Consider the following 25,188-nt stretch of genomic DNA (forward strand, 5'->3'; position numbering starts at 1 on the left):
ACCAGCGATTCAATGTCAATGCCGTGTTTCGTCTCCGGCTGTGAGCCTAGCTTGAAGTTGAGGACAACAGCACAAGCTTGGCATTGCAAAACTCGCAGTGCATTTATCAAATTGAGTTTCCGCATCTGAATTACGAATGAATTGCTTTTTTTCTTTTACTTTTTTTGGAGAACCTCTGGTATGTTTGTCTTTCTCCCACAGAACCGAATGGAACCATCTTTTTTTGTGACCAGAACCAGCGGTGATGCCCACAGGCTATTCGAAGGTCGAATGACGCCGCGCTGAAGCATGTCGTCCACGTGCTCACTGATCACCTGACGCTGCTTGGTGGATACGCGGTACGGGCGCTGCCGCAATGGCGCGTTGGAGCCAGTGTCGATGTGGTGGCTGACGGTTGACGAGCGACCCAGAGTAGGTTGAGCGACATCAAAAGAAGAGCGGAACTGGGCAAGCACAAGCTTATGATCTCTGCTACGGTGCGCGGGCTCTTGGCGATCAACATTTGGAAAATATCATCGGCGATGCTCTTCAAAATGTGCTTCAATTTGTCATTTTCGGGCATAGACGCATCCACACGTTTGCATAGGTCGAGAACCTCTTCAATATAACAGGTGAATGTTTCACCGGGTTGTTGCGCTCGCTCTCGTAACCGCTGCTCGGCGCGCAACTTGTGGACGGCAGGGCGACCGAAAACTGCAGTGAAACTGGTCTTGAACGCGGACCAGGACTGAAAGTCGGCTTCGTGATTTTTAAACCACAGGTGAGCCACTCCCGCAAGGTAGAATATGACGGCATTTAACTTGGCGGTATCATCCCATCGATTGTGCAAGCTCACCCGTTCGTACGTAGCCAACCAGTCATTGACGTCCTGTTCATCCATACCGCTGAAAACCACTGGATGGCGTTGCGGGAAAGCGCCAGAGCAGGCAACGGGGGGTGGCGGCGGCGTCGGCTGGGGAGAGTCGGGCATGGCGAGAGGCAGAGTCCGAGACCGGGGTTCCAGGGTGTAGATGTTCTTGTGTATCCCGCACCTCCACCAATTGTAATGGGTGCACTGAGCAGTTCCGAGGGTAACGTCTCTTCGTAACCGAGGAGGCAGGTGACGCAGAGCAAGAACAGCTGGTTGCCCGAACGGCTCACACTCTTGCCAAGCACTGGCGATCCGGCTGGCCCACTGGTTGCGCAGCAGGCCTGGAAGACACGATCTGGCAGGCCTTGTTCTTGTGCTCTTCTTCTTCATTACAATATATATATATATATATATATATATATATATATATATATATATATATATATATATATATATATATATATTATTACGATATGCTCAAGCGATGCTCAAGAAATGAGCCGCCGCGAGAACGACGACGAAGTTGGTCGGTGCGCTTGGCGCGAGCGAGTGTCAGCCTGGCTGCCTGGCTCCAGTGTAAATAGCCTGTAAATAGCCTCTTCTGTTTGTGTCTTTCCACACGCAACATTCTGGTGGAGGTCAGCGATCCCCGTCCTCACCACGGAACTCAGAAGTGGTCGGCACACCGAGCTTGTCACCATGCCTCCCGGTGACGCGCCCACCTCTGCAACGGCTTCGGCATATCCCACTGCTCCAATCGTCACGGTCGCCCCACATCGCGACCCAGGTGTGTTCTCTGGCCTGGAGGGCCAGGATGTTGACGACTGGATCAAACTCTATGAACACGCCAGTGCTAATAACAGGTGGGACCCAACGATTATGCTCGCAAATGTCATCTTTTATCTCGGCGGCACCCCACGCGTGTGGCACCAAACGCATGACGACGAGATAACGAGTTGGGACAATTTCAAAGAGAAGCTACGGGAACTGTTCAGCGATCCCATTGGGCGCAAGGCTGCCGCGAGAAAGGCTCTTGCGTCTCGTGTACAGTCATCTACGGAGCCGTACGTTTCCTACATCCTCGACGTCTTAGCTCTATGCCGCAAAGCTGACGATGGTATGTCCGAAGCCGATAAAGTGTCACATATTCTAAAAGGCATCGCCGACGACGCTTTCAATTTGCTTGTTTTCGGCAACGTCTCGACTATCGACGCCATCATCAAAGAATGCCGTCGCCTTGAGCAAGCTAAGAGCCGCCGTATTACACACCACATCACACGGCTACCCAACACTGCTGCTACGTCGACATGTGAGGGTCGACCACGTCAGACCACCACCTCTGACGACGTCACCAGTATTGTTCGCCGCGAACTCGAGGCCACCTGTTCGCCAGCTTTCTCCACGACGCCTCCCGATCCGCCAGCAACCACCATTGCGATGATCCAGGCCGTCGTCCGAGAGGAATTTCAGAACATGGGTCTGAACTCTGTGTGTTCCACGTCTCAACCCAACGTTTCCCGGTTCTCTAGCGGCCCTCCTCGTCCTCGGCAGTCCTTTTCCTCCACATCTCACCGCAACCCGTCCGATTGGCGTACCCCTGATGACCGGCCGATCTGCTTCCACTGCTGTCGCATCGGCCACGTCGCTCGTCACTGCCGCAACCGATGGCCACCAACTCCTCGAACATACACCGCCGCTTATTCCCGCACCTTTGGACCTTCCGTTCCCTATACCAGCCGCCATGAATCCACTGCCGCTGATGCTCCTGCTCCGAACCTTCGGTACAGCCGCTCGCCCTCACCTCGACGCCATCAGTCTCGTTCGCCCCAACCCCGTCGCTTCTCTTCGCCGCCTATCGCCTCCCAGATCCAGCCGGAAAACTAGGCACTGCAGCTTCTGGAGGTGAAGCTGCATTATCGACCCTGCCCTCAAATCCTCTGCTCACGTTACCCACGAACCGAAACCTTCTTGACGTTGACGTTGACGGCTATCCTGTCACGGCACTCATCGATACAGGAGCACATCTTTCAATTATGCGTGCTGCCGTCCGACGACGACTCAAAAAGCTCCTCACCCCAGCGCCGGCCCGCGTCGTACGCGTCGCGGATGGCGGTACTGTGCCTATCATCGGCATGTGTACGGCACGCGTCAGCATCGCCGGCCGCCACACTCCAGTCCTCTTCACCGTAATTGCTCATTGCCCCCACGACCTCATTCTCGGCCTCGATTTTCTCTCCGCACATTCTGCTCTTATTGACTGCTCTTCCGGTACCCTTCGCCTTGAGTTGCCGATGCTCGCAGAACCTTCTGACGCACCCCACTGCCGCTTACGTCCCACCGGTTTTCATCGCCTGCAGCCAAAGTCAATAGCCTACATTGAACTGTTTTCTTTCCCACCAGTTCCTGATGGCGAGTACCTTGTCACTCCTCTGCCCGACATTCCAATAAGGTATGACGTTACAGTGCCTCACAGTATACTTAATATTACTGGGAACCGCACTCGAATGCCTGTCTGCAACTTTGGATTGGCAAAGCAAATTCTACCGCAAGGTATTTGCCTTGCCACCGTTGATTGTCTCGGCGACCAATACGTGGCAGCGTTATCGACCGATGATTCTCGCGAGCTTAGCAGGCCCCTCACGCCAGCCTCGGGTGCCGATCCCAATATAAAGAAAATGGTTGCAACGGACCTGTCCTCGGCGCAGGCTGAAGAGCTTTGCCAAGTATTATCGTCCTGCCGAGATATTTTCGACATCGACGATCGCCCTTTAGGCCAGACGCTCGCGGTCAAGCATCGTATTGACACGTGTACTTATATTTATCGGGCGACCACGTTTCGCCGCCTAACAAATGTTATCGCACAGCGCGGGACGCGCCTGAATGTATCCGAAGTTTCTGGAAAGTTATCGATACTTCTATCCGCTCTCTGTTGTCGCCGAACTTCATGTTATCTGATTTCATCGCCTGACGCGAATGGTGTAGAACTTTGTGGAAGGCACGCGGGTCCGAACGATTAGTCTGGAACATTCGACGACTGCTGTATAAAAGCCGACGCTCTTGACCCGCTGATCAGATTTTCGACGATCGCCGAGCGTGTTCGCCGCTATCGTTGTGCTATAAGTGTAGCCTGTTTTGTGGGCACAGGTTCGCCCAATAAAAGTTTGTTTTGTCGTTCACAGTATTGCTACTGTGTTATTCAACGTCACCACCACGTGACATCTGGTGGAGGTGCTTTTCGTTCATGTACCGGACGCCCCCGACAAGCCGTGATCCAAGCCCGGACCACAAAGAGAACACCAACGTAGTCCCGGAGCATCGAGCAAGCCGCCGTCTTCAACAGCTGCCCCCGGAGCACGGACTTCTACCTGAGAAGACCAAGAAGATTGTGGACAAGGCAACCCCAATGGCAGCCCCAGCGTCCCCCATCGTGCTGCAGCAGCCTAGGGAACCTCCGACGTTCCGCGGATCAACATTCGAGGACCCGGAAACCTGGCTCGAAACGTATGAGAGGGTCGCCAAGTTTAACAGTTGGGACAGCGACGACAAGCTGCGGCATGTCTATTTCGCATTGGAAGACGCCGCCAGGACGTGGTTCGAAAATCGGGAAGCCACCTTAACGACGTGGGACCTTTTCCGAAGCGGCTTCTTGCACACGTTTACAAGCGTCGTGCGAAAAGAGCGAGCCCAAGCTCTACTTGAAACCAGAGTGCAGCTGCCAAACGAGACGATCGCGATCTTCACGGAGGAGATGGCCCGTCTTTTCCGGCACGCCGACCCGGAAATGTCGGAGGAGAAAAAAAAGTTCGCTTCCTGATGCGCGGCGTCAAGCAAGACCTTTTCGCCGGACTTATTCGTAACCCACCGAAGACTGTGGCTGAGTTTTCTGCAGAGGCATCGACGATCGAGAAAACTCTTGAGATGCGCACCCGGCAATATAACCGCCAGGGGCACACGCCGCAGTATGCCATCCAAGGACTCGGTTCGGACGACCTTCATGAGACCATCAGGGCCATCGTGCGCGAAGAACTGCGCAAGGTCCTGCCTTCGTCGCACCCTCAAGTAGCTTCGATCGCTGACATCGTGAAAGATGAGGTTCAGCGATCGCTTGGGGTTCCTAAGGTGCAACCTCAATTACCGCAGCCTCAGCCGGAAGCGATGACCTACGCCGCCGTCGCACGCCGTCAAGGTCCCCCTCCGCGACCAAGCCAGGGCCGTGCAACGACGCAATTCCGTCGTCCGCCGCCGCCGCCACCAGCACGCCCACCCGTCGCCCAGCGCAGCTACCCGAGGAAGACCGACGTTTGGCGCGCTCCTGACCACCGCCCGCTCTGCTACCACTGCGGGGAAGCGGGTCACGTCTACCGACGATGTCCGTACCGGGAAATGGGACTGCGAGGTTTCGCCGTGAACGCTCCACGCCCGCAGCAAGGTGAACGCCCTCGCGATATCGCCGACTACCTCGCCGTTACTCAGTGGAGCTCTCGACGACCGTCGCGTTCGCCATCACCAGGCCGCTACCTGTCGCCGCAGCGCCGACCATACACTGGCCCAGCACGGGGCCGGTCAGCGAGCCCGTATCCGGAAAACTAAAAGCAGCAACCGATGGAGGTGCGGTTGCTCTTCGTCGAACTGACGAAGATCCTCCGCCGCCGACGAAGACGACGAAGAAACCATCTCGACGACCTAATGACGACACGCCGCCGTCCCGACGAAGTCAGGAAGCCAAGACTACACCGACGAAAGACGACTTGACGACGCGACGTTCCAGCTTCAGTTCAACACGACGCAGCCGTGATCCGACGCCGAGACCTAACTGTAACGCAAGACAAAGAACCACCGACCTCGACGTGCTTCTCGACGGCCACGCAGTCACCGCCTTAGTAGACACTGGAGCCGATTACTCCGTCATGAGTGGACCCATCGCCGCCCAGTTGAGGAAAGTTAAGACTGCATGGGAAGGCCCTCAAATTCGCACCGCTGGAGGACACCTGATTACGCCGACTGGGATCTGCACGGCAAGAATTACCGTTCATGACCGGACTTACCCTGCCACCTTCGTTGTCCTCCAACAGTGTTCACGAGACGTCATTCTCGGCATGGACTTCCTGAATCAACATGGCGCAGTCATCGACCTGAAGTCGAAATCGATAACGCTGTCACAAGATCAAGCGATACCGCCGGAGAGCTGTCGTAGTCACCACGCCTTGAGTGTGCTCGAAGATCAAGTGAGCATCCCGCCGCGCGCCAGCATTATTATTTCCGTCGGCACTGAAACACCAGCTGACGTAGAAGGCGTCATCGAGGGTGACCAACATCTACTGCTCGACCGTGAAATTTGCGTCGCAAGAGGGATCGCTCGACTCCACGGAGGGCAAGTGGAAGTTATGCTAACCAACTTCAGCCAAGAGTTCAAGCACATCAACAAGGGCACGACAATCGCATACATCGAGGAAATTCTGGAAACCAGCAATGCCTTAGTCCTCTCGGATTCAGCCGCATCTACCCCGATGAGCATTGTCCCCGAACCAGACTTCGACGTGAATCCAAGTCTTCCTATGAGTAAGCAGCAACAGATCAGAAGTCTTCTCCGACGATACAAAGACTGCTTTTCGACGTCATCGAGGATTCGACAAACACCAGTTGCAAAGCATCGCATAATAACGGAAGAGAGCGCTCGACCACTCCGCCAGAGCCCTTACCGAGTTTCGACGCGAGAACGTGAAGCTATTAGGCAACAAGTCGACGAAATGCTGCGCGACGACATCATCCAGCCGTCGAAAAGCCCGTGGGCCTCTCCTGTAGTCCTGGTAAAGAAAAAGGACGGAACCCTACGCTTCTGCGTCGATTATCGTCGACTGAACAAGATCACGAAGAAGGACGTGTACCCCCTTCCACGGATAGACGACGCATTGGATCGGCTCTGCAACGCTAAATACTTCTCGTCGATGGACCTCAAGTCTGGCTACTGGCAAATAGAAGTCGACGAGAGAGATCGCGAAAAGACTGCCTTCATCACGCCAGACGGCCTCTACGAGTTCAAGGTCATGCCATTCGGACTGTGCTCGGCGCCTGCAACGTTTCAGCGCGTCATGGACACGGTGTTAGCCGGACTGAAGTGGTAGACGTGCCTTGTTTACCTGGATGACGTCGTTGTCTTCGCCGGAAATTTCGACGATCACCTTAGGCGGCTTGCGACAGTGTTAGAAGCCATCAAGTCATCAGGGCTCACTCTGAAGTCGGAAAAGTGCCGCTTCGCTTACGATGAGCTTTTGTTCCTAGGCCACGTGATCAGCAAATCAGGAGTACGCCCCGACCCACAGAAGACAGCTGCCATCGCAAAGTTCCCGCAGCCAACCGACAAGAAGGCAGTGCGCAGATTCCTTGGCATGTGTGCCTACTATAGGCGCTTTGTCAAGGACTTCTCACGCATCGCGGAGCCGCTAACACATCTAACCAAATGTGATGTCGCGTTCAAGTGGGAAACGCCGCAGGCCAAGGCATTTCAAGAACTCAAACGACGCATGCAGTCGCCGCCGGTACTTGCACACTTCGACGAGGACGCCGATACCGAAATCCACACTGACGCCAGTAGCCTAGGCCTCGGAGCCGTCCTAGTCCAGAGGAAAGAAGGACTTGAACGGGTGATATCGTATGCTAGCCGGTCGCTGTCAAAAGCGGAAAGCAACTATTCTACGACTGAAAAGGAATGCCTCGCCATCATTTGGGCTATAGCTAAATTCCGCCCTTACCTCTATGGCAGGCCATTCAAAGTCGTCAGTGACCATCATGCATTGTGTTGGCTAGCTAACTTAAAGGACCCTTCAGGACGGCTGGCGCGGTGGAGCCTCAGACTACAAGAATATGACGTCACGGTAATATACAAGTCCGGAAGAAAACACTCCGACGCCGACTGCTTATCGCGCGCCCCCATCGATCCCCCGCCGCAAGACGACGAGGACGACGACGCCTTCCTTGGGATAATAAGCGCGGAAGACTTCACTAAACAGCAACGAGCAGACCCGGAGCTAAAAGGCCTCGTCGAGTATTTGGAAGGAAACACCGACGTTGTCCCTAGGGCATTTAAGCGCGGGTTGTCGTCGTTCACGCTACAAAACAACCTGCTCGTGAAGAAGAACTTCTCACCAGTCCGCGCCAGCTACCTTCTTGTTGTACCGTCAGCGCTGCGTCCAGAAATACTGCACGCCCTACACGACGATCCAACCGCTGGGCACCTCGGATTCTCCCGGACGCTGTCGAGAATACAGGAAAGGTATTACTGGCCGCGTCTGACCGCCGACGTCGCCCGTTACGTCAAGACATGCCGAGACTGTCAACGACGCAAGACACCACCGACAAGGCCAGCAGGATTACTACAGCCGATCGAACCTCCTCGCCGACCATTCCAGCAGGTTGGGATGGATTTGTTGGGGCCGTTTCCGATATCAACATCCGGGAATAAGTGGATCGTCGTGGCGACGGACTATCTCACCCGCTTTGCTGAAACTAAAGCTCTACCAAAAGGCAGCGCAGCCGAAGTGGCGAAATTTTTCGTCGAGAACATCCTGCTGCGGCATGGTGCCCCAGAAGTCCTCATCACCGACAGAGGAACGGCTTTTACAGCAGAGCTCACCCAAGCCATTCTGCAGTACAGCCAGACAAGCCACAGGAGGACAACTGCCTACCATCCGCAGACGAATGGTCTCACGGAGCGCCTGAACAAAACCCTCGCCGACATGCTAGCAATGTACGTCGACGTCGAACACAAGACGTGGGACGCGATCCTGCCGTACGTAACCTTTGCGTACAACACGGCGGTACAAGAAACAACACAGATCACGCCGTTTAAGCTGGTTTACGGCAGGAACCCGACGACGACGCTTGACGCCATGCTGCCGCACGTAACTGACGAAGAGAATGTTGACGTCGCTACCTATCTCCAGCGCGCCGAAGAAGCCCGACAGCTCGCCCGCCTGCGAATCAAGAGCCAGCAGAGGACCGACAGCCGACACTACAACCTCCGACGACGCTTCGTCGAGTACCAGCCTGGCGACCGTGTTTGGGTCTGGACCCCGATACGCCGACGAGGTCTCAGTGAGAAACTACTCCGACGCTATTTCGGACCCTACAAGGTCATCCGACGTATTGGCGCTCTGGACTATGAGGTCGTGCCAGACGGCATTTCGCATTCACAGCGGCGCCGCGCACGATCTGAAGTGGTCCACGTGGTGCGCCTTAAACCCTTTTACGGACGCTGACGAACTTCGTCATTTTTGTTCTTTTCTTTGCTACAAGTGCTTTTGTTTATTAACTTCGTTTGTTTGCAGCATCGGGTCGATGCTTTTTAAGAGGGGGGTATTGACACGTGTACTTATATTTATCGGGCGACCACGTTTCGCCGCCTAACAAATGTTATCGCACAGCGCGGGACGCGCCTGAATGTATCCGAAGTTTCTGGAAAGTTATCGATACTTCTATCCGCTCTCTGTTGTCGCCGAACTTCATGTTATCTGATTTCATCGCCTGACGCGAATGGTGTAGAACTTTGTGGAAGGCACGCGGGTCCGAACGATTAGTCTGGAACATTCGACGACTGCTGTATAAAAGCCGACGCTCTTGACCCGCTGATCAGATTTTCGACGATCGCCGAGCGTGTTCGCCGCTATCGTTGTGCTATAAGTGTAGCCTGTTTTGTGGGCACAGGTTCGCCCAATAAAAGTTTGTTTTGTCGTTCACAGTATTGCTACTGTGTTATTCAACGTCACCACCACGTGACAGTATTCTTACTGGCGATGCTACGCCTATTCACCGACGACCGTATCGAGTTTCTGCGTCAGAACGCCGAGTAATTCAAAACGAAGTCAACAAAATGCTCGATAAAAACATCATTGAGCCTTCTTCGAGTCCCTGGGCGTCACCTGTGGTGTTGGTTAAGAAGAAGGACGGCACGTGGCGCTTCTGTGTAGACTACCGTCATCTGAACAGCATTACAAAGAAGGACGTCTACCCGCTCCCACGTATAGACGACGCCCTTGACTGCCTGCACGGTTCCAGCTATTTCTCGTCTATTGATCTTCGTTCGGGGTACTGGCAGATTGCTGTTGACGATATGGACCGCGAAAAAACCGCGTTCATCACACCTGACGGCCTATACCAATTTAAAGTAATGCCGTTTGGATTATGCAACGCCCCTGCCACCTTCGAGCGTATGATCGACTCCTTGCTCCAAGGTTTCAAATGGTCCACATGCCTCTGCTACCTCGACGACGTCATCGTCTTCTCGCCAACGTTCGACACTCACCTTGAACGTCTCACAACTATACTTGATGTATTTCGAAAGGCGAAGCTGCAACTTAACTCGTCCAAATGTCGTTTTGGCCACCGGCAAATTACTCTTCTGGGCCATCTCGTTGATGCTTCCGGAGTACAGCCTGATCCCGACAAAACTCGCGCTGTCAGAGAGTTTCCGGTTCCGAAGACAGCCGCAGACGTTCGAAGTTTTGTAGGGCTATGCTCGTACTTTCGTCGTTTTATTCAAGATTTTGCGGTAATTGCTAGACCCCTCACTAATCTTTTGAAGAAAGGCGTACAATTCTCGTGGGGTACTGCAGAAGCCGCCGCCTTCTCTCGTCTCGTTACTCTTCTCTCCTCACCACCCATTCTCGCCCACTTCGACCCTGATGCCCCTACAGAATTGCGTACAGATGCCAGCGGTCATGGCGTCGGTGCCGTCTTTGCCCAGCGTCAGCGTGGCCAGGATCGCGTAATTGCTTATGCGAGCCGCCTCCTCACACCATCGGAGCGCAACTATTCCATTATGGAACGAGAATGCCTTGCTGTAGTCTGGGCGGTTGCGAAGTTCCGTCCTTACCTTTACGGTCGCCCGTTTTCCGTAGTAACTGACCATCATGCTCTCTGCTGGCTCTCTTCGCTAAAAGATCCTACAGGTCGGCTTGGTCGCTGGGCTTTGAGGCTACAAGAATTTTCATATTCCGTAGTGTACAAGAGTGGCCGCCTGCACCAAGACGCTGACAGCTTGTCGCGTTACCCTGTTGACGACTCTGACTCCTCTAATATTGCCAGTGCTTCTTGCATATTCTCGGTATCCGAGCTGCTTCATTTCGCCGACGAGCAACGCCGTGACGCCTACATCAGAGCACTCATCGACCGTTTTGAGCACTCTCCGGCCGATGCTACTCTACGCCTCTTCGTCCTCCGCGACGGTACTCTGTACCGTCGTAACCTTCATCCGGACGGCTCTGAGTTCCTGCTTGTAGTACCTAAACACCTCCGCTCCATCGTTATCGAAGAGCTCCACGACGCACCAACGGCAGGACATCTCGGCGTATCTCGAACCTATGATCGTGTACGTCGCCGTTTTTTCTGGCCTGGTCTTGCCCGTTCCGTACGACGTTACGTCGCCGCTTGTGAAGTTTGCCAACGACGCAAGAAGCCTTCCCAGCTCCCCGCTGGTTACCTGCAGCCGCTCGACATTCCTGCCGAGCCCTTTCATCGTGTCGGCTTAGACCTTCTTGGCCCATTTCCGGAATCTACATCAGGAAACAAGTGGGTTGCGGTCGCGGTGGACTACGCGACCCGCTACGCCGTAACCCGTGCTCTTCCGACCAGTTGCGCAACTGATGTTGCGGACTTCCTCCTACATGATATTATTTTGATGCATGGTGCTCCGCGTCAATTGCTAACAGACCGTGGCCGTACGTTTTTGGCCAAAGTCATCGACGACATCATGCGTGCCTGCTCAATACGTCACAAATTTACCACCTCCTACCACCCCCAAACGAACGGCCTCACTGAGCGCTTGAACCGCACCCTTACAGACATGCTATACAAATACGTTTCAGACGACCGCCGTGACTGGGACCTGGCGCTAGCTTACATTTCCTTTGCGTACAACTCTTCCCGTCTCGAAACTGCTGGATATTCCCCGTTTTACCTCTTGTATGGCCGCGAACCGACGCTGCCACTGGACACTGTGCTTCCTTCCGCCACAGCTTCAACTAGCGATTATGCCCGTGATGCAATCGCCCATGCTGACCATGCTCGCCAACTTGCGCGCGCTCGTCTACAAGCGTCGCAAGACAAGCAGAAACAACACTACGACATCCGTCACCGTGATGTCCATATTGTGCCCGGTGCCCTCGTGTAGCTTTGGTCACCGTCACGTAAAGTCGGTCTTTGTGAAAAACTGCTTTCCTGTTACACAGGCCCATATCGCGTGCTCCGCAAAGTGACCGATGTCACCTATGAAATCGTTCTAGCCACGCCCAATACGTCGTCCTCCGCTGTGACAACCAGTGACATTGTCCACGTTGCCCGACTCAAGCCCTACAACTCTCCATGCACCTTGGATATTTAACAGCACCGTGCCGGTGCTTTTGCCGTCGGGTGGGACGGGGGGGGGGGGGGGGCGGGGGGTAGTATTACGATATCATCGAGCGATGCTCAAGAGACGAGCCGCCGCGAGAACGACGATGAAGTTGGTCGGTGCGCTTGGCGCGAGCGAGTGTCAGCCTGGCTGCCTGGCTCCAGTGTAAATAGCCTGTAAATAGCCTCTTCTGTTTGTGTCTTTCCACACGCAACAATATATATATATATATATATATATATATATATAAATGGAGCATTCACCTCTTCAACGCCATTTCCTCGACGAGCATGAGAAATAGCGCTTGCTCGCTGCGTGAAACCTTGCTCCGTCAGCCTCACACTGTGCATCCGCCCGATCTCGTGTTTACGTTTCGGCCCAGCAACTTACACGTCCCATGAGTTTAAAATTGTGCCCTGCGTGGTTGAACGCCATAATGTTGCTTCGGTGGGGAAAAAAATAGAGAGTGGTAACACTGTGATGCGCACAGCGCGACAGTAGACGAATGACCGAAAACCGCGACGGAGGCAAGCGAACGCCACCGTGCTGCTATCGACGTCTCCTTGTAGTTTCTTTGCTGCTGTCGTCCCTGCCAGGCTCGCGACACACACAGAATTGTTCCCCTTACAAAAACTTGTTCGCCAGTCTGGTTAGGGTTTCTAAAACCTCAAAAGGGGCTTGATAATCAGCCACCAGTGAAATACACACCCTAACAACGATTTCAAAAAAAGTTAAATTATGGGGTTTTACGTGCCAAAACCACTTTCTGATTATGAGGCACGCCGTAGAGGAGGACTCCGGAAATTTCGACCACCTTGGGTTCTTTAACGTGCACCTAAATATAAGTACACGGGTGTTTTCGCATTTCGCCCCCATCGAAATGCGGCCGCCGTGGCCGGGATTTGATCCCGCGACCTCGTGCTCAGCAGCCTAACACCATAGCCACTGAGCAACCGCGGCGGGTAACAACGACTTCAACAGTGTATATGTTCTCAAACGCTTTATAGTACTTGGGCAAGTTCCTTGTTGGTAGCGAAACCTTGCAACACGCGACGGCTGAATACACAAATACAGCGAGAAACTTAACAATGATCTTACCTGATTAAGTTCACACGTACACCGTACGGGGCATTTTCTGAAATGATAGAAAGAAAAACGTTGTCATGAGTTGCCCTATCCATCAGCACACTGAATGCAATGTTTCGTAGTTTGCAGATTTAACTACTCTAGCCATAGTATCTCCTTTAAGGGCCTCCTAACCAATTGTGGACAATCGCAAATACAAGCCAAGGCTCTTAATATATTCTCCTTGCAACTTTGTTAAGCATAACGAAGTATAAGGCAGTTCTGTTTGTTTACCGTGAAACAACCATCCTTGCGCTATCTCTACAAGGCTTACGTTATACATATGGCACTAGTGCAGTGGTGCAACGAAGCCGTTATGCATCATGCTTACTATGCCTGAAGCGAGCTACGGCATGTATGTGTCGGCCCGGTCATTGGGGGAAAATACGGGGGATCTAGATTTCCTCATTAAGTTCATCAAGTGGAGATGAATCGAAAACACCCATTGTACGTGAAGTGCACGCAGAAGCCTTTTTTTACAATATCGCGCGAACAACGACGCACAGCTTGTCAGCAGCCTTGTAGAAGTGAGGACCACTCCTTAAGCGAACAGCGCAGCAGAATACATTCCAACTGGAAACAGCCTTGTGCGGCCAGGTGTACTGGCGCCGCTCCCAACCCTCGTCGCCGTTAGAAGACTGCAGACACACGGTCTGGTCGACGCTCGCGTGAAATAGGTAAAAAATGCAAGTGTGTACGTCATCAGTGTATCTGGAAAGTACGTTACCATTGTGAATTTCTGATTAGCGATGTTATTGGATGATCTTGCAGCGATATATTTGATGCGTGCGCATCCACAAGCTTAAGCAGAAGCTGCGGTGCTAAGTTTGTGATAACTTGTAGGATCTGTTTCTCGAGCTGTTCTCGACTACGGCACTCCTCGCATTGAATTTGTTGCTTAAATTAACCTTGGAGATAAATAACCTCATTGCGTCAAATCAGAACGGAATGGCGGCCATGTTGTACGGAGTGCAATGCCCGAACCAATGCCGAGAAAGATTGCGCTGAGCCGAGATGCCGGTTGAAGTAAGGCGGTGCACGGCGTCCTCATATTTTAAGATAAATTGCAACGTACAATTCTGCAGCACGGAAAAATACTGTTTTGCATTCGTTGAATCATGTAGAAAATATGGGTTCATAAATTGCAATGATATTTCGGGTCACCGCAAGGGGCGATCACATTCGAGCGATTTCAACAGTAGGATATTTACTGTCTGCAAGCGAGCATAACTTGGTGCCTCACTTTTCGTGTGCTCCTCGTTTCCCACTGATATTCTGTGTAACTCTATCAGCCACAGAGCAGCGTGACGATGAAACTACACCACCTACGCCCAACTCTAGGTTTCCATACTTTGAAACGTTTCTGGGCTTCACAAACCGATCGAGCTAAGCATGTTGTCCTTTATGCATTCGTGTCATTTGTTTCAACTAAGCCATAGCAGGAACCCGGGCTAGCATGCTTTAAATTTATGTGCAGAAACATTGCTATTCCAGGAAGCGAAAACGCATCTCCTTACACGGATAGTTCTTCGTCCTCGGTGAGTCTCTAAATCCTCAGTCTTCAGTATTCGCACATCGTTTAGGAAAGAGCTCGCACCACTACCGCAATACAGGACGTACGCTGTTACACCTGTGCACCCTGGAGCGTGGGTATAGTGGTCTGGAGCTTGATCAGCAGGGAGGGACCCAGGCAGAGACTCGAGACTATCGACGTGACGAATAAAAATGTCCCTTAATTAGGTGGACAGGGAGCTACAGCTGCGCAATATTTGTGACGGAGGGCGACACGAGCACTCTGGCTTGTGCTGAAGACTGACGTTCGTTGCCCGTTGGCGGTGTTGCATCTGGGTCGCAAGCCCCAAGGGTAGCGTTGGCCTGGCGGCCTGGGGCACAGCTGGAAGCATCCGAAGGTCCTGGCAGGGGATGAGTCGACTGCTAACAGAACAACTTGTTTATTCTAGCATTGCAAAAGAGCGGCAGGTCAGGTCGACCGAAGTGGAGAAACGGGAGAGCACGTTACTCGACGGAAGAAATCGAAGCCTCTCTCTTGGCGTCCGGGGGCAGCTGCTTTTATACTCTCGGAGTCGAGGGCAAGAAGTAACGGCTTGCGAGAGGCGCCCGTGACGGCGGCGCACGAACACGTTGAGACAAGAAGTGACGCATCTGCCGGGGCGGCGCCGGTCAGACCACCTCGCTTCACAGTTGGGGAGCTCCTCTCCCCGGCTGCCGCGCTTTCACAAGTGTGGGCACCAACATGCACACACACTCACACACACACACGAAGACACGTGGCATTGAAACATGCCTAGATACGCTTGGCGGGAGGCGTTGCGGCAGCGCTGAACTGGCCAAAATGTCCGCCTCTTTGAACGAAGCCCCGGCGTCCGTTGCATCCGCGCCGGCTATACCGCACGTCGGAGGCGAAACGTAACAGACCGCCCCGCCGGGAGAAGGAGATCCCGATGGTCAGGGGACTGCATCCGCTGTCCGGAGGGATGCCGCTCGATGATGCTCATAACCGAAGTCGGTCGTCCCTCGGCGTTTCTTGAGCGCAGCGCACCGAGAAGGACACACAGGACACTGCAAAGTGACTTCGGGAGAGTTGCCTTTGTTTTCGTTCTCGTTCCCAGCAAGCGTTAGAACTACGCCGAAACTCAACCGCTTAGTCAGCAAGCACGACACAACCCTCACTAAGCTATGCCAGGCTCTTTCCCCTTTTTTACTACTGCCTAGTTTCTTACAGTAGTCTAGCAGCACTCAGAACGCGTCCACAAATAGGAAAATTGCACTAGAAAGCACGTCATGACTTTGAAACACTAAACAAAAGCAATAAGTTAAAGATCCTGCCTCAGGAAGAAAAACATCAGTAACAAATAACTTTGAGGCTGATTCCTACGTTAGGGGCCACGACTTAAGCCATCGGCGTTACCGTTGAGACTCCCCTTTTTGTAACGCACCTCAAAGGAATATTGTTGCAAAGCGAGGCTCCAGCGCAGGAGGCGGCCATTTTTGGAAGAGATGGTCTGCAGCCATTGGAGAGGGCAGTGATCCGTCTCGAAGCATGCGAAGCGGAGACCGCAGCGAGCGACCGTACACCAGCTCAGCAGGCGAAAACCCCGTAGCCGCATGCGGCGCGGTCCTTAATGCAAACATCACCCCAGGGAGACACAGCTCCCAGTCAGTTTGTTGTTCAAACCACAATGCTCTCAACACGCGCATCATGACGGAGTGGAGCTTCTCAACGGAATTCGACTGTGGGTGGTACACTGAGCTGTGTAACAGCTTTACTCCACACCTTTCGAGAAAGGCTGTCATCAAAGCGCTAGTAAACACTGTGCCCTGATCTGACTGGATTTCCGCAGGAAAACCAACTCGCGCGAATATGGACAGAAGTTCATTGACTATCTCAACTGAGCTGAGTTCTTTAAGCGGCACTGCTTCAGGGAACTTTGTCGCTGGGCAGATCACAGTCGAAATGTGTCTGTACCCCGTGGTTGTTACCGGCAGAGGTCCCACTGTGTCAATAACGAGCCGTCTAAAAGGCTCCGTAATGATAGGTACCAACTTCAACGGCGCCCTCGATTTGTCCCCTGGTTTGCCCACCCGCTGACAGGTGTCACATGTCCTCACAAAGTGTTCTGCGTCACGAAAACACCCTGGCCAATAGTGCTCTTGCAAGAGACGGTGCTTAGTCTTCTTAACTCCTAGGTGTCCGGACCACGAACCTCCATGCGACAAGCGCAACAGATCCTGACGGTAGCACTGAGGCACGATCAGCTGATCGAACTCCACTCCCCTGCGGTCTAGATACTTCCAGTACAGGACCCCACTTCTTTCCACAAAACGAGCATTTTTCTTGGCGATACCTTCCTTGACATTGCAGCGCATGTTTTCTAGGCTGCCATCCTTTTTTTGCTCGGCTATCAAAGCCGACCGGCTGACTTTTAGCAACCTATTAAGCCCATCTGACGTAGGCGCGATGAGCAAATCTGCAGATAGCTCTTCTAACTTTCCCGTGTCGGGCATTTCCTCTCCAGTATCTGGTGCCTTCAACGCTACAGGCTCAATTTTATTCAGTTCGGACGTGCTCTGAATATCAGCTTGCTGCGCCTCCGACCTTTTCTCATTGTTCGACAACGTCGGCCCCGCAACTACCGTCTTTGCAGCGAGCTCCCGAACTCTCGATCTGGTTAAGGCCTGAACGCTAGCCTCACCAAACAAAAGCCCCTTCTCGCGCAGGAGGTGATCCGACCTGTTCGAAAATAGGTACGGGTACTGGGGGGGGGGGGGGGGGGGGCAGCATAGATGACACTGCGGCCTTCGTCTCAATTGCTCCGAAAGGTCCTTCAATAAGCACTTTTGCTACGGGCAGACACACGCTATGAGCTTCCACGGCTTGCTTGATCCATGTGCACTCGCCCGTGAACATATCGGGTTCTATGTAAGAGGGGTGAACTACATCCATTGTAGCTGCGGAATCACGAAGCACTCGGCACTCTTCCCGTTCACGGGGAGGTCTCGCATGTAAGGATCGAGAAGCTTCATGTTCTCGTCAGTGCTGCATAATGACAGAAACACGACTTTTGTTTTTGTTTCTGGACACTGCGCCGAAAAGTGACCCGGCTTCTGGCACGTATAACACACGCGCGCTTTCCTCGTCTCGAACCGCTTTCTGCGTTCGGCTTCGGCTGCCGCCGTCTCCTTACGTTCGGTCGGACTGCTTTCACTCGCATCCGCACTACGTGTCCCCCCCCCCCCCCCCCCCCTTGCTCTCATGGGTGTGAACTTCGGCCTCTCAAACTTGGAGCCAAATTCACCCTTTTGACCGTCCTTAGCTCCGCGAGCCCGACGCGTCACAAACTCCTCGGCTAGCTCGGCGTCTTTAGCCACCGTACTAACGTCTGGCCTATCCAAGACCCAGTACCGCACGTTCTCAGGTAACCGACTATAAAACTGTTCCAGTCCGAAACACTGCAGAACTTTCTCGTGGTCACCAAACGCTTTCTCTTCTTTGAGCCACTCCTGCATGTTTGACATAAGCCTGTAGGCAAACTCTGTATATGACTCACTTCTGCCCTTCTCATTTTCCCGAAACTTCCGACGGAGCGCCTCCGCTGACAGCCTGTACTTTTTTAGCAGACTCGATTTCACTTGGTCGAAATCCTCTGCCTCCTCTCTCTTCAAGCGAGCGACTACGTCGGCCGCCTCGCCGGGTAACAAAGTGAGCAAGCGCTGTGGCCACGTTTCCCCAGACAACCCCTGCTTCTCGCACGTTCGCTCAAAGTTAACCAGGAACAAACCAATGTCCTTCCCAAGCTTAAACGGCCCCATCAGGTCAGTCATTTTGAACGATACTCGTTCTCCTGCACCGTGTGCCTGACTTCCATTACGAGCGCGTTCCATCTCTACCTCGAGACGTTTCATTTCCAAAGCGTGTTGACGGTCACGCTCCTCTTTTTCTTTCTTTTTGCTCTTTACGTTCGCGCTCGTCTTTCTCTTTTTGCTCTTTTCGTCCGCGCTCGTCTTTCTCTTTTTGCTCTTTACCTTCGCGCTCGTCTTTCTCTTTTTGCTCTTTACCTTCGCGCTCGTCTTTCTCTTTTTGCTCTTTACGTTCGCGCTCCTGTCTTTTTGCCGTCTCCCTCTCCTCAATGGTCTCAAGGCATTCCGACAGCTCGTCATCCTCAGCTTCTAACTCAAGAATAGCCCTTAGCAGTTCTGGTTTTCTGAGTTTGTCCGAGACATCCAGACCCAACTCTCCTGCAAGCTCCAGCAATTTCGGTTTGCGCAACGACTTCCAATCCATGGCTTCTCTGAATGCTGCTTTCTCTACTGCCTACTATTGTCTTGCCGCAAACTAACCCGGCAGCAACGACAACCACAATTACCAGCTCTGTTTCTGACACTAACAAAAGCCTGGCAAAACTCAGAAGAAGAAAGTCCCGCACTCACCAAACCTCGCAGCCAAGAATTCAGCGCAGTTGTTCCGCTGCAGGCAACCAGTCATCACACAGGGCTCGTTGCACTGCTCCCGGATGGTCGTTGTGCTGCTCAGCATACAGTCGACCGCTTATCTTCGCTGCTGGCCTCCGTTGTCGCGATCTCACCGCTGACAACCAGCTGTTGCATCTGGGTCGCAAGCCCCAAGGGTAGCGTTGGCCTGGCGGCCTGGGGCACAGCTGGAAGCATCCGAAGGTCCTGGTAAAGGATGAGTCGACTGCTAACAGAACAACTTGTTTATTCTAGCATTGCAAAAGAGCGGCCGGTCAGGTCGACTGAAGTGGAGAAACGGGAGAGCACGTTACTCGACGGAAGAATTCGAAGCCTCTCTCTTGGCGTCCGGGGGCAGCTGCTTTTATACTCTCGGAGTCGAGGGCAAGAAGGAACGGCTTGCGAGAGGCGCCCGTGACGGCGGCGCACGGACACGTTGAGACAAGAAGTGACGCATCCGCCGGGCTGGCGCCGGTCAGACCTCCTCGCTTCACAGTTGGGGAGCTCCTCTCCCCGGCTGCCGCGCTTTGACAAGCGTGGGCACCAACATGCACACACACTCACACACACACACACGAAGACACGTGGCATTGAAACATGCCTGGACGCGCTTGGCGGGAGACGTTGCGGCAGCGCTGAACTGGCCAAAATGTCCGCCGATTTGAACGAAGCCCCGGCGTCCGTTGCATTCGCGCCGGCTATACCGCACGTCGGAGGCGAAACGTAACAGCGGTGGCGTCCTTTATAGTATCTTCATAACGCCCTCGCTCATGAAAAGGAGAGATGTAACGCTCTCCACGCGTGTGGCCGCCGCTCGGCACATGGCAGTCAGTTAAACGGATTGCCTAACCGCCACTGGCACATCAGAGCCAAGCGTACTGGCGGGCACGTACGCACGCACCCACACCACCGGCGTCTCCCTCCAGGGCCTGATTAAGAAAAATGGGGGCCCTGGGCTAATGCACATGCAGGCCCCCTTTCTTTATACTCCCCCCCCCCCCCGTCGCCTGCTGCATACGCTACTAGAAATATGCCATGATTCATTTTAACTCCACCAAATTAGAAAGAATGAAGTGCGATCAACGGGATTATTATTATTGTTATTAATATAAGGAAAACAACAAAACTTCCTTGAAACGCGTGCTGTTGTAAAGACCAACACGGATGTTCACTTTCTGAATAATCTGCATTCTGTTTTCAGCAAAAGCTAGGCATTAAGGAAAAGTTTAGTGTACTCAAGACGAACGAGAACGTAGAAAAGACAACATAGTTGATATTTCGATCCTTGTGAAGCTAGGCTTTGTTTGCATCACTAAGTTTAATCCCGTCAGGAGACGCATGGTTTTATCCGAAATGTTCTTTATTAAAATTGAAGCAGCAGACTGCACTAATCGTTATACACGTTACTCTATAAATATCCAATAGATATATACAATACTTAAGTCAATACAAACACCATAGAAATGCACTAGAATACAGATGAAAATTGCCAAATGTATTTACAAAACATTGTTTGAAAATATTTTCGTTAAAGGTAAGACGAGCAAGGAAGACACCAAATAAACCTGGCACTATCAAAAACAATAAAAATACAGTTCCTTATGAGCACGCTAAATATCTCTAGAAGAACAAACAAGAGACGAACAACGAAGAGTTGCATATTTTGAATTACACTGCTCAGCGTTTCATTGGCAACATGGAGGCTGCGAGGCGACACAATGAACTTACAGAAGTGTTCATGTATAGCGCAAAGAGTCCTCTTTTAAAATGCCATCTTTCACGCCTTCGCTTTGGCGAAATAAGATATAGTCTGTTCGAAGGATAGATCACGGAGGAGGTCACTTTCAATGGACATGATAGCAAGCGAGTTCACCTTGTCGTCAAGGACGCTCGAACGAAGGCGATTTTTTATCAGCGACAACTTGGAAAACGATCATTCGGTCTCACAGTTTGCCATGAGTATGCTTAAGTACATTCGCAAAGCAATAGAAAGGTTCGGAAACACATCAATGAGCTTTCTTTCGTGCAGCAACTTCATCATTCTCAGGGGACTCATGTACTGGCACACAGAGTTGTGCAGAAAGTTCGCAAACTGAACGATTTCAGCGGTAAATGCTAGCTCCAAATCATTTTTGTAGGTTTTCACCAACTTCTCAGCCTGCTGTGCCAGAGAGACCTTGCTCTCAACTTCTGTCAGCAATATTAAGAATCCGAACCTTTTGCAGAGTTCAGTGTAGGCAGCCTTTCTTGTTCGCAGAGCAGAACCTAGACTCTCAAGTACAACATTCTAGGTCTCTACAATAAACTTCTTTTTCTACTTTGTTGCACACTATCGCTTTTTCCGTCCGGGTGCTTACTCAAAACGATGCGCTTGCCCTCATCCAGATAACATTGATTGGTACTTAGCGTGCGTACTCTCTCTTCGAAGGTATCAAAGAGAGGTCGCAAAGAATTAACAAAGCCTTCTAGAGAGCTCAGCAGGTCTACAGCAGTTTGAAATGTCTAGGCCTGGTTTCTGAAGTGCTACGCTCATTTTGCCAAAGCGCTCCAATATTTCACTCTAGAAAATCGCCATGAATGCAGTCTCTAGTTTTGTCATTTTCTTGGAGAGAAGAGAGTGCGCTTCGTTCCAAGTGTCACCGTTTTCTTCCTTGTTCTTTGATATAGCTTCAAGGCAGCAGAAGACTGCATTGAAATTTTTCAGAACGACCTTACATGATTCAGCGTGTCTTGACCACCTGATCTCAGCGAGACTTTTCAAAACAAGCTGCTGGCCAGTTCCGCCCATGCTGCCCAAAAGATACCTCCAGCGCTTAGGTGAGGCAGCAAAGAACACATACAGTCTCCGAATTACAGTGAAAAATTTGACTGCCTCAAGACAACTGTCTACGCTACACGCGCCACGTTCAGTGAACGACCAGCACACGGGACGTGGACTGCCAATTTGTTCACGTGTTCGATTTGAGCTTGCAGTCCTTTGTATTTTCCTGACATATTACTCGCATTATCATAAGTTTGGCCCCTACAATAATCAATTGAGATGCCATTGGTCGTCAAGAGGGACATCACGGTATTAAAAAGATACAAGCCGGTATGCGATTCAATTAGAACAAATCCAAGAAGATGTTCGTACACTTTTCCATTTAAATAGTATCGTAAAACAACTGGCAGCTCATCAATGTGAGTAAGGTCTGGAGTCGAATCAACAATTAAAGAGAAGTATTTTGCGCGTTTCACTTCGTCAACGAGACGTTCCTTGACAGCCTTTGCTATATGGTCGATAAACTCTTCCTTTGTTCCCGTAGCGTTTGATGTGCTCCTCTAGAAAGGGATCAAACTTGGCAATGGCCTCAGGCACTCCCATATAATTGACATTTCTCGGTGAAATAAAAATCTCCTCACTGCCCCTAAACGCCAGGTTGCGCTCAGCTAGAAGCTTAACTACAACGACTCCGCGCTTCAATACCTCGGTCCAGTAAGCGGTCTCAGTGACAAGATGCTTAACCAGCTCTTTGTCAATTGTGCTGCTCGAGTTAGAGCGGGCCAGCCACGCTGCCACGTAGTTCCAGTGCTAGATGCTATTTTTATGTTCGCAAGCCTTTTCTTCCGCTCTTTTCCAATCAGAAGAGCCGAACGTGGTGAATGCACTGGGGTTGCTTGAAATCGCAAATAGTTTGCACATGAAACAGTAAACGGAACCTATGGACTCCCAGTAGATTAACCAGTGTCGCTCGTACGTCTCCCCATTTACAGCCTTTCGCACGAAGAGATGAGGTGACATATAGCGTTTCTGAGTTTTGTATTGCCTTTCGGAAGACGGAAAATTTTCTGCCCGATTTTGAAAATACAATGACCCTTTCTCAAGGTATACACTCCGAAAGGTGTCAGTTATAACGTCCGGCCACATAGCAGGGTCACTTCGGAGAATCTCGCAACGTACCTCTTGCTGCGGGGGTGCCTGTACTTCTCTGTTGCCGCAAAGAGAAGCCGTCTCATTCGTCCTCTCGAGGCACACTTTGTGGGTGGGAAACAGATTATTTGAAGCCAAACTAACAAGAAACAAGTGAGTCGGTTCTTGGAGTGTTGTTTCCTGGCGCTCGTCAGTAGAAGGAGGCTCATCGGGGAGATTTGGCACCTGTTGATCAGCAGTAGTAGAAATGAGGCGTGGCAGACCGAACACTTGGAGCTTTGTGGCAGGGCCCCGGCCGAGTAGCATAGCCGTTGCTCACTCAGGAACAGGACAGAGCTCGGTTAGCGTCGGTTTCTCAAAAATATGGACGACTGAGGTTGGCACCGTTTTCACACGATCCAGACAACCAAGATGAGTCAAACCTTGCTTCTTGCCAGGAAACCATGGTGATGGAGTTGGCACGTCCTCCACAGAAGCACAGTCGGTACTATTGGGAGTCTCTGGGTAGAGCGATCATACTGTTCCGGGAAGCTGCATTCAGTAGGTACTTTGTCATCTTTGGTAGCTTCTTTTCACGCTCTTCTCTTTCTAACTTCGCCTATCCTTTAAACGCACCACTTCGATGCTTCCGACTGAGAATTTTCGCACGAATGGATGCTAATTGTTCACCGGGCACTTCGTCAGTCGGACGCGACCACAGGTGTCCAACGGTGGCCGTCCCGATAACTGGCGCACGCTGCGTGGATGGTCTGTTCTGGGAGGTTCCCGATTTTTCTTTCGCCCCATCGACGCCAAGCGCGAGAACGAAGGGGTGAAGGCGACTCCTAGCGCGGGCGAATTCACACGCCCTCCGTCGCCTCTGAGTCATCTTTTTCTACTTCTTTCTGGAAAGTTCGGCGGCCAGTCTGACCTACATTTTCCGTCGAGCGCATGCGAGTGTGCGCAGCCACTAGGCAGGAATGGGCCCTAGAGACAGGCCTTTCTGTCCAGCTCTCCAACTTCCCCCTTCACTCTTCCACAAGCCTAGCCCGAACAGTGAACATTCCATGCCCCACGGCAGGTAGACAAAAGCACGTGTGACGTGTTCTTTCCTTTCCTGCCTAGACTTTGCCATCAGACTCATCATCATCTGCTATCGGACTCATCCTCCCCCGCCCAAATTACCATCACGGTAAAGAAAAGTCGAATGGGAGGCACTGTTGGGTACTGCAGCACATACTTTCTATGAAACGGACAGCGGCGGAACTACTTGAGAGGTGGAGGGTGACGTGGTGGAGACGAGGGGCAAGGGAGATTTAGGTCCTCATCCCACATTACATGTTTTACGTGTTTCCCCCTTGCCCCTCCTCTCCATACAGCATTGGACAGACGGACTGACAGGAAAGAACGAAAACTCTTCCAAGCAAACGCACTTCGCTTCGTAAGAAAGAGGGCCCCGCCGGGGTGGCGGGGGACCCCTGTTTTTGCAGCTCGACAAGCTCTCCCCAAATGACCAGGTTAAACGCATGCTATTACATAGGCGGGGGGCCCCGTCTGCTCATTCTGATTTTCTCGCTTCACACATGTCGCTCGAAGTTCCGTTAGCCATGGTTTCATATACTAAGCAGGTTAGAATAAATGGGCCCCCTTCTCTTACTACCAGAGGTGAGGCCCTGGGCTGCAGCCCCCTTAGCCCCCCACCCTTAATCCAGCGCTGTCTCCCTCGACCAGTAAGAGGGGAGGAGCGAATGCACACTGGAAGCTTAAACTTCTCGCTTGCTCAAGAGAGACAGAACTGGCGATTCCACGCAGGCATCAGCGTGTCGTGTGCACCGTGGGTGAGGAGGCGAGAATGCGCGAGCAAGCGCTGACGTCGCCGTTGCAGCCTACTAGTACTTTTTCAACGGTTGCGGGCATTTCAGCGTGTGTGAAGCATGCAGATTTTCTCCTTGG

General features: G+C 52.2%; 1 protein-coding gene across 2 annotated transcripts in view; it reads right to left on the minus strand.

Annotated features, from left to right (window-relative positions):
• LOC140216413 (cyclohexanol dehydrogenase-like) overlaps positions 1 to 25,188 on the minus strand; it is a 51,168-nt gene that overhangs the window by 9,319 nt on the left and 16,661 nt on the right. For both annotated transcript variants that reach the window (XM_072286766.1, XM_072286767.1), the window contains exon 2: positions 13,332 to 13,368. In XM_072286766.1, coding sequence (XP_072142867.1) covers positions 13,332 to 13,368 — 37 coding nt within the window. The remainder of the gene's footprint in view (positions 1 to 13,331; positions 13,369 to 25,188) is intronic.

Source organism: Dermacentor andersoni, chromosome 3 (assembly GCF_023375885.2).
Source record: "Dermacentor andersoni chromosome 3, qqDerAnde1_hic_scaffold, whole genome shotgun sequence".
Taxonomy (NCBI): Eukaryota; Metazoa; Arthropoda; class Arachnida; order Ixodida; family Ixodidae; genus Dermacentor; species Dermacentor andersoni.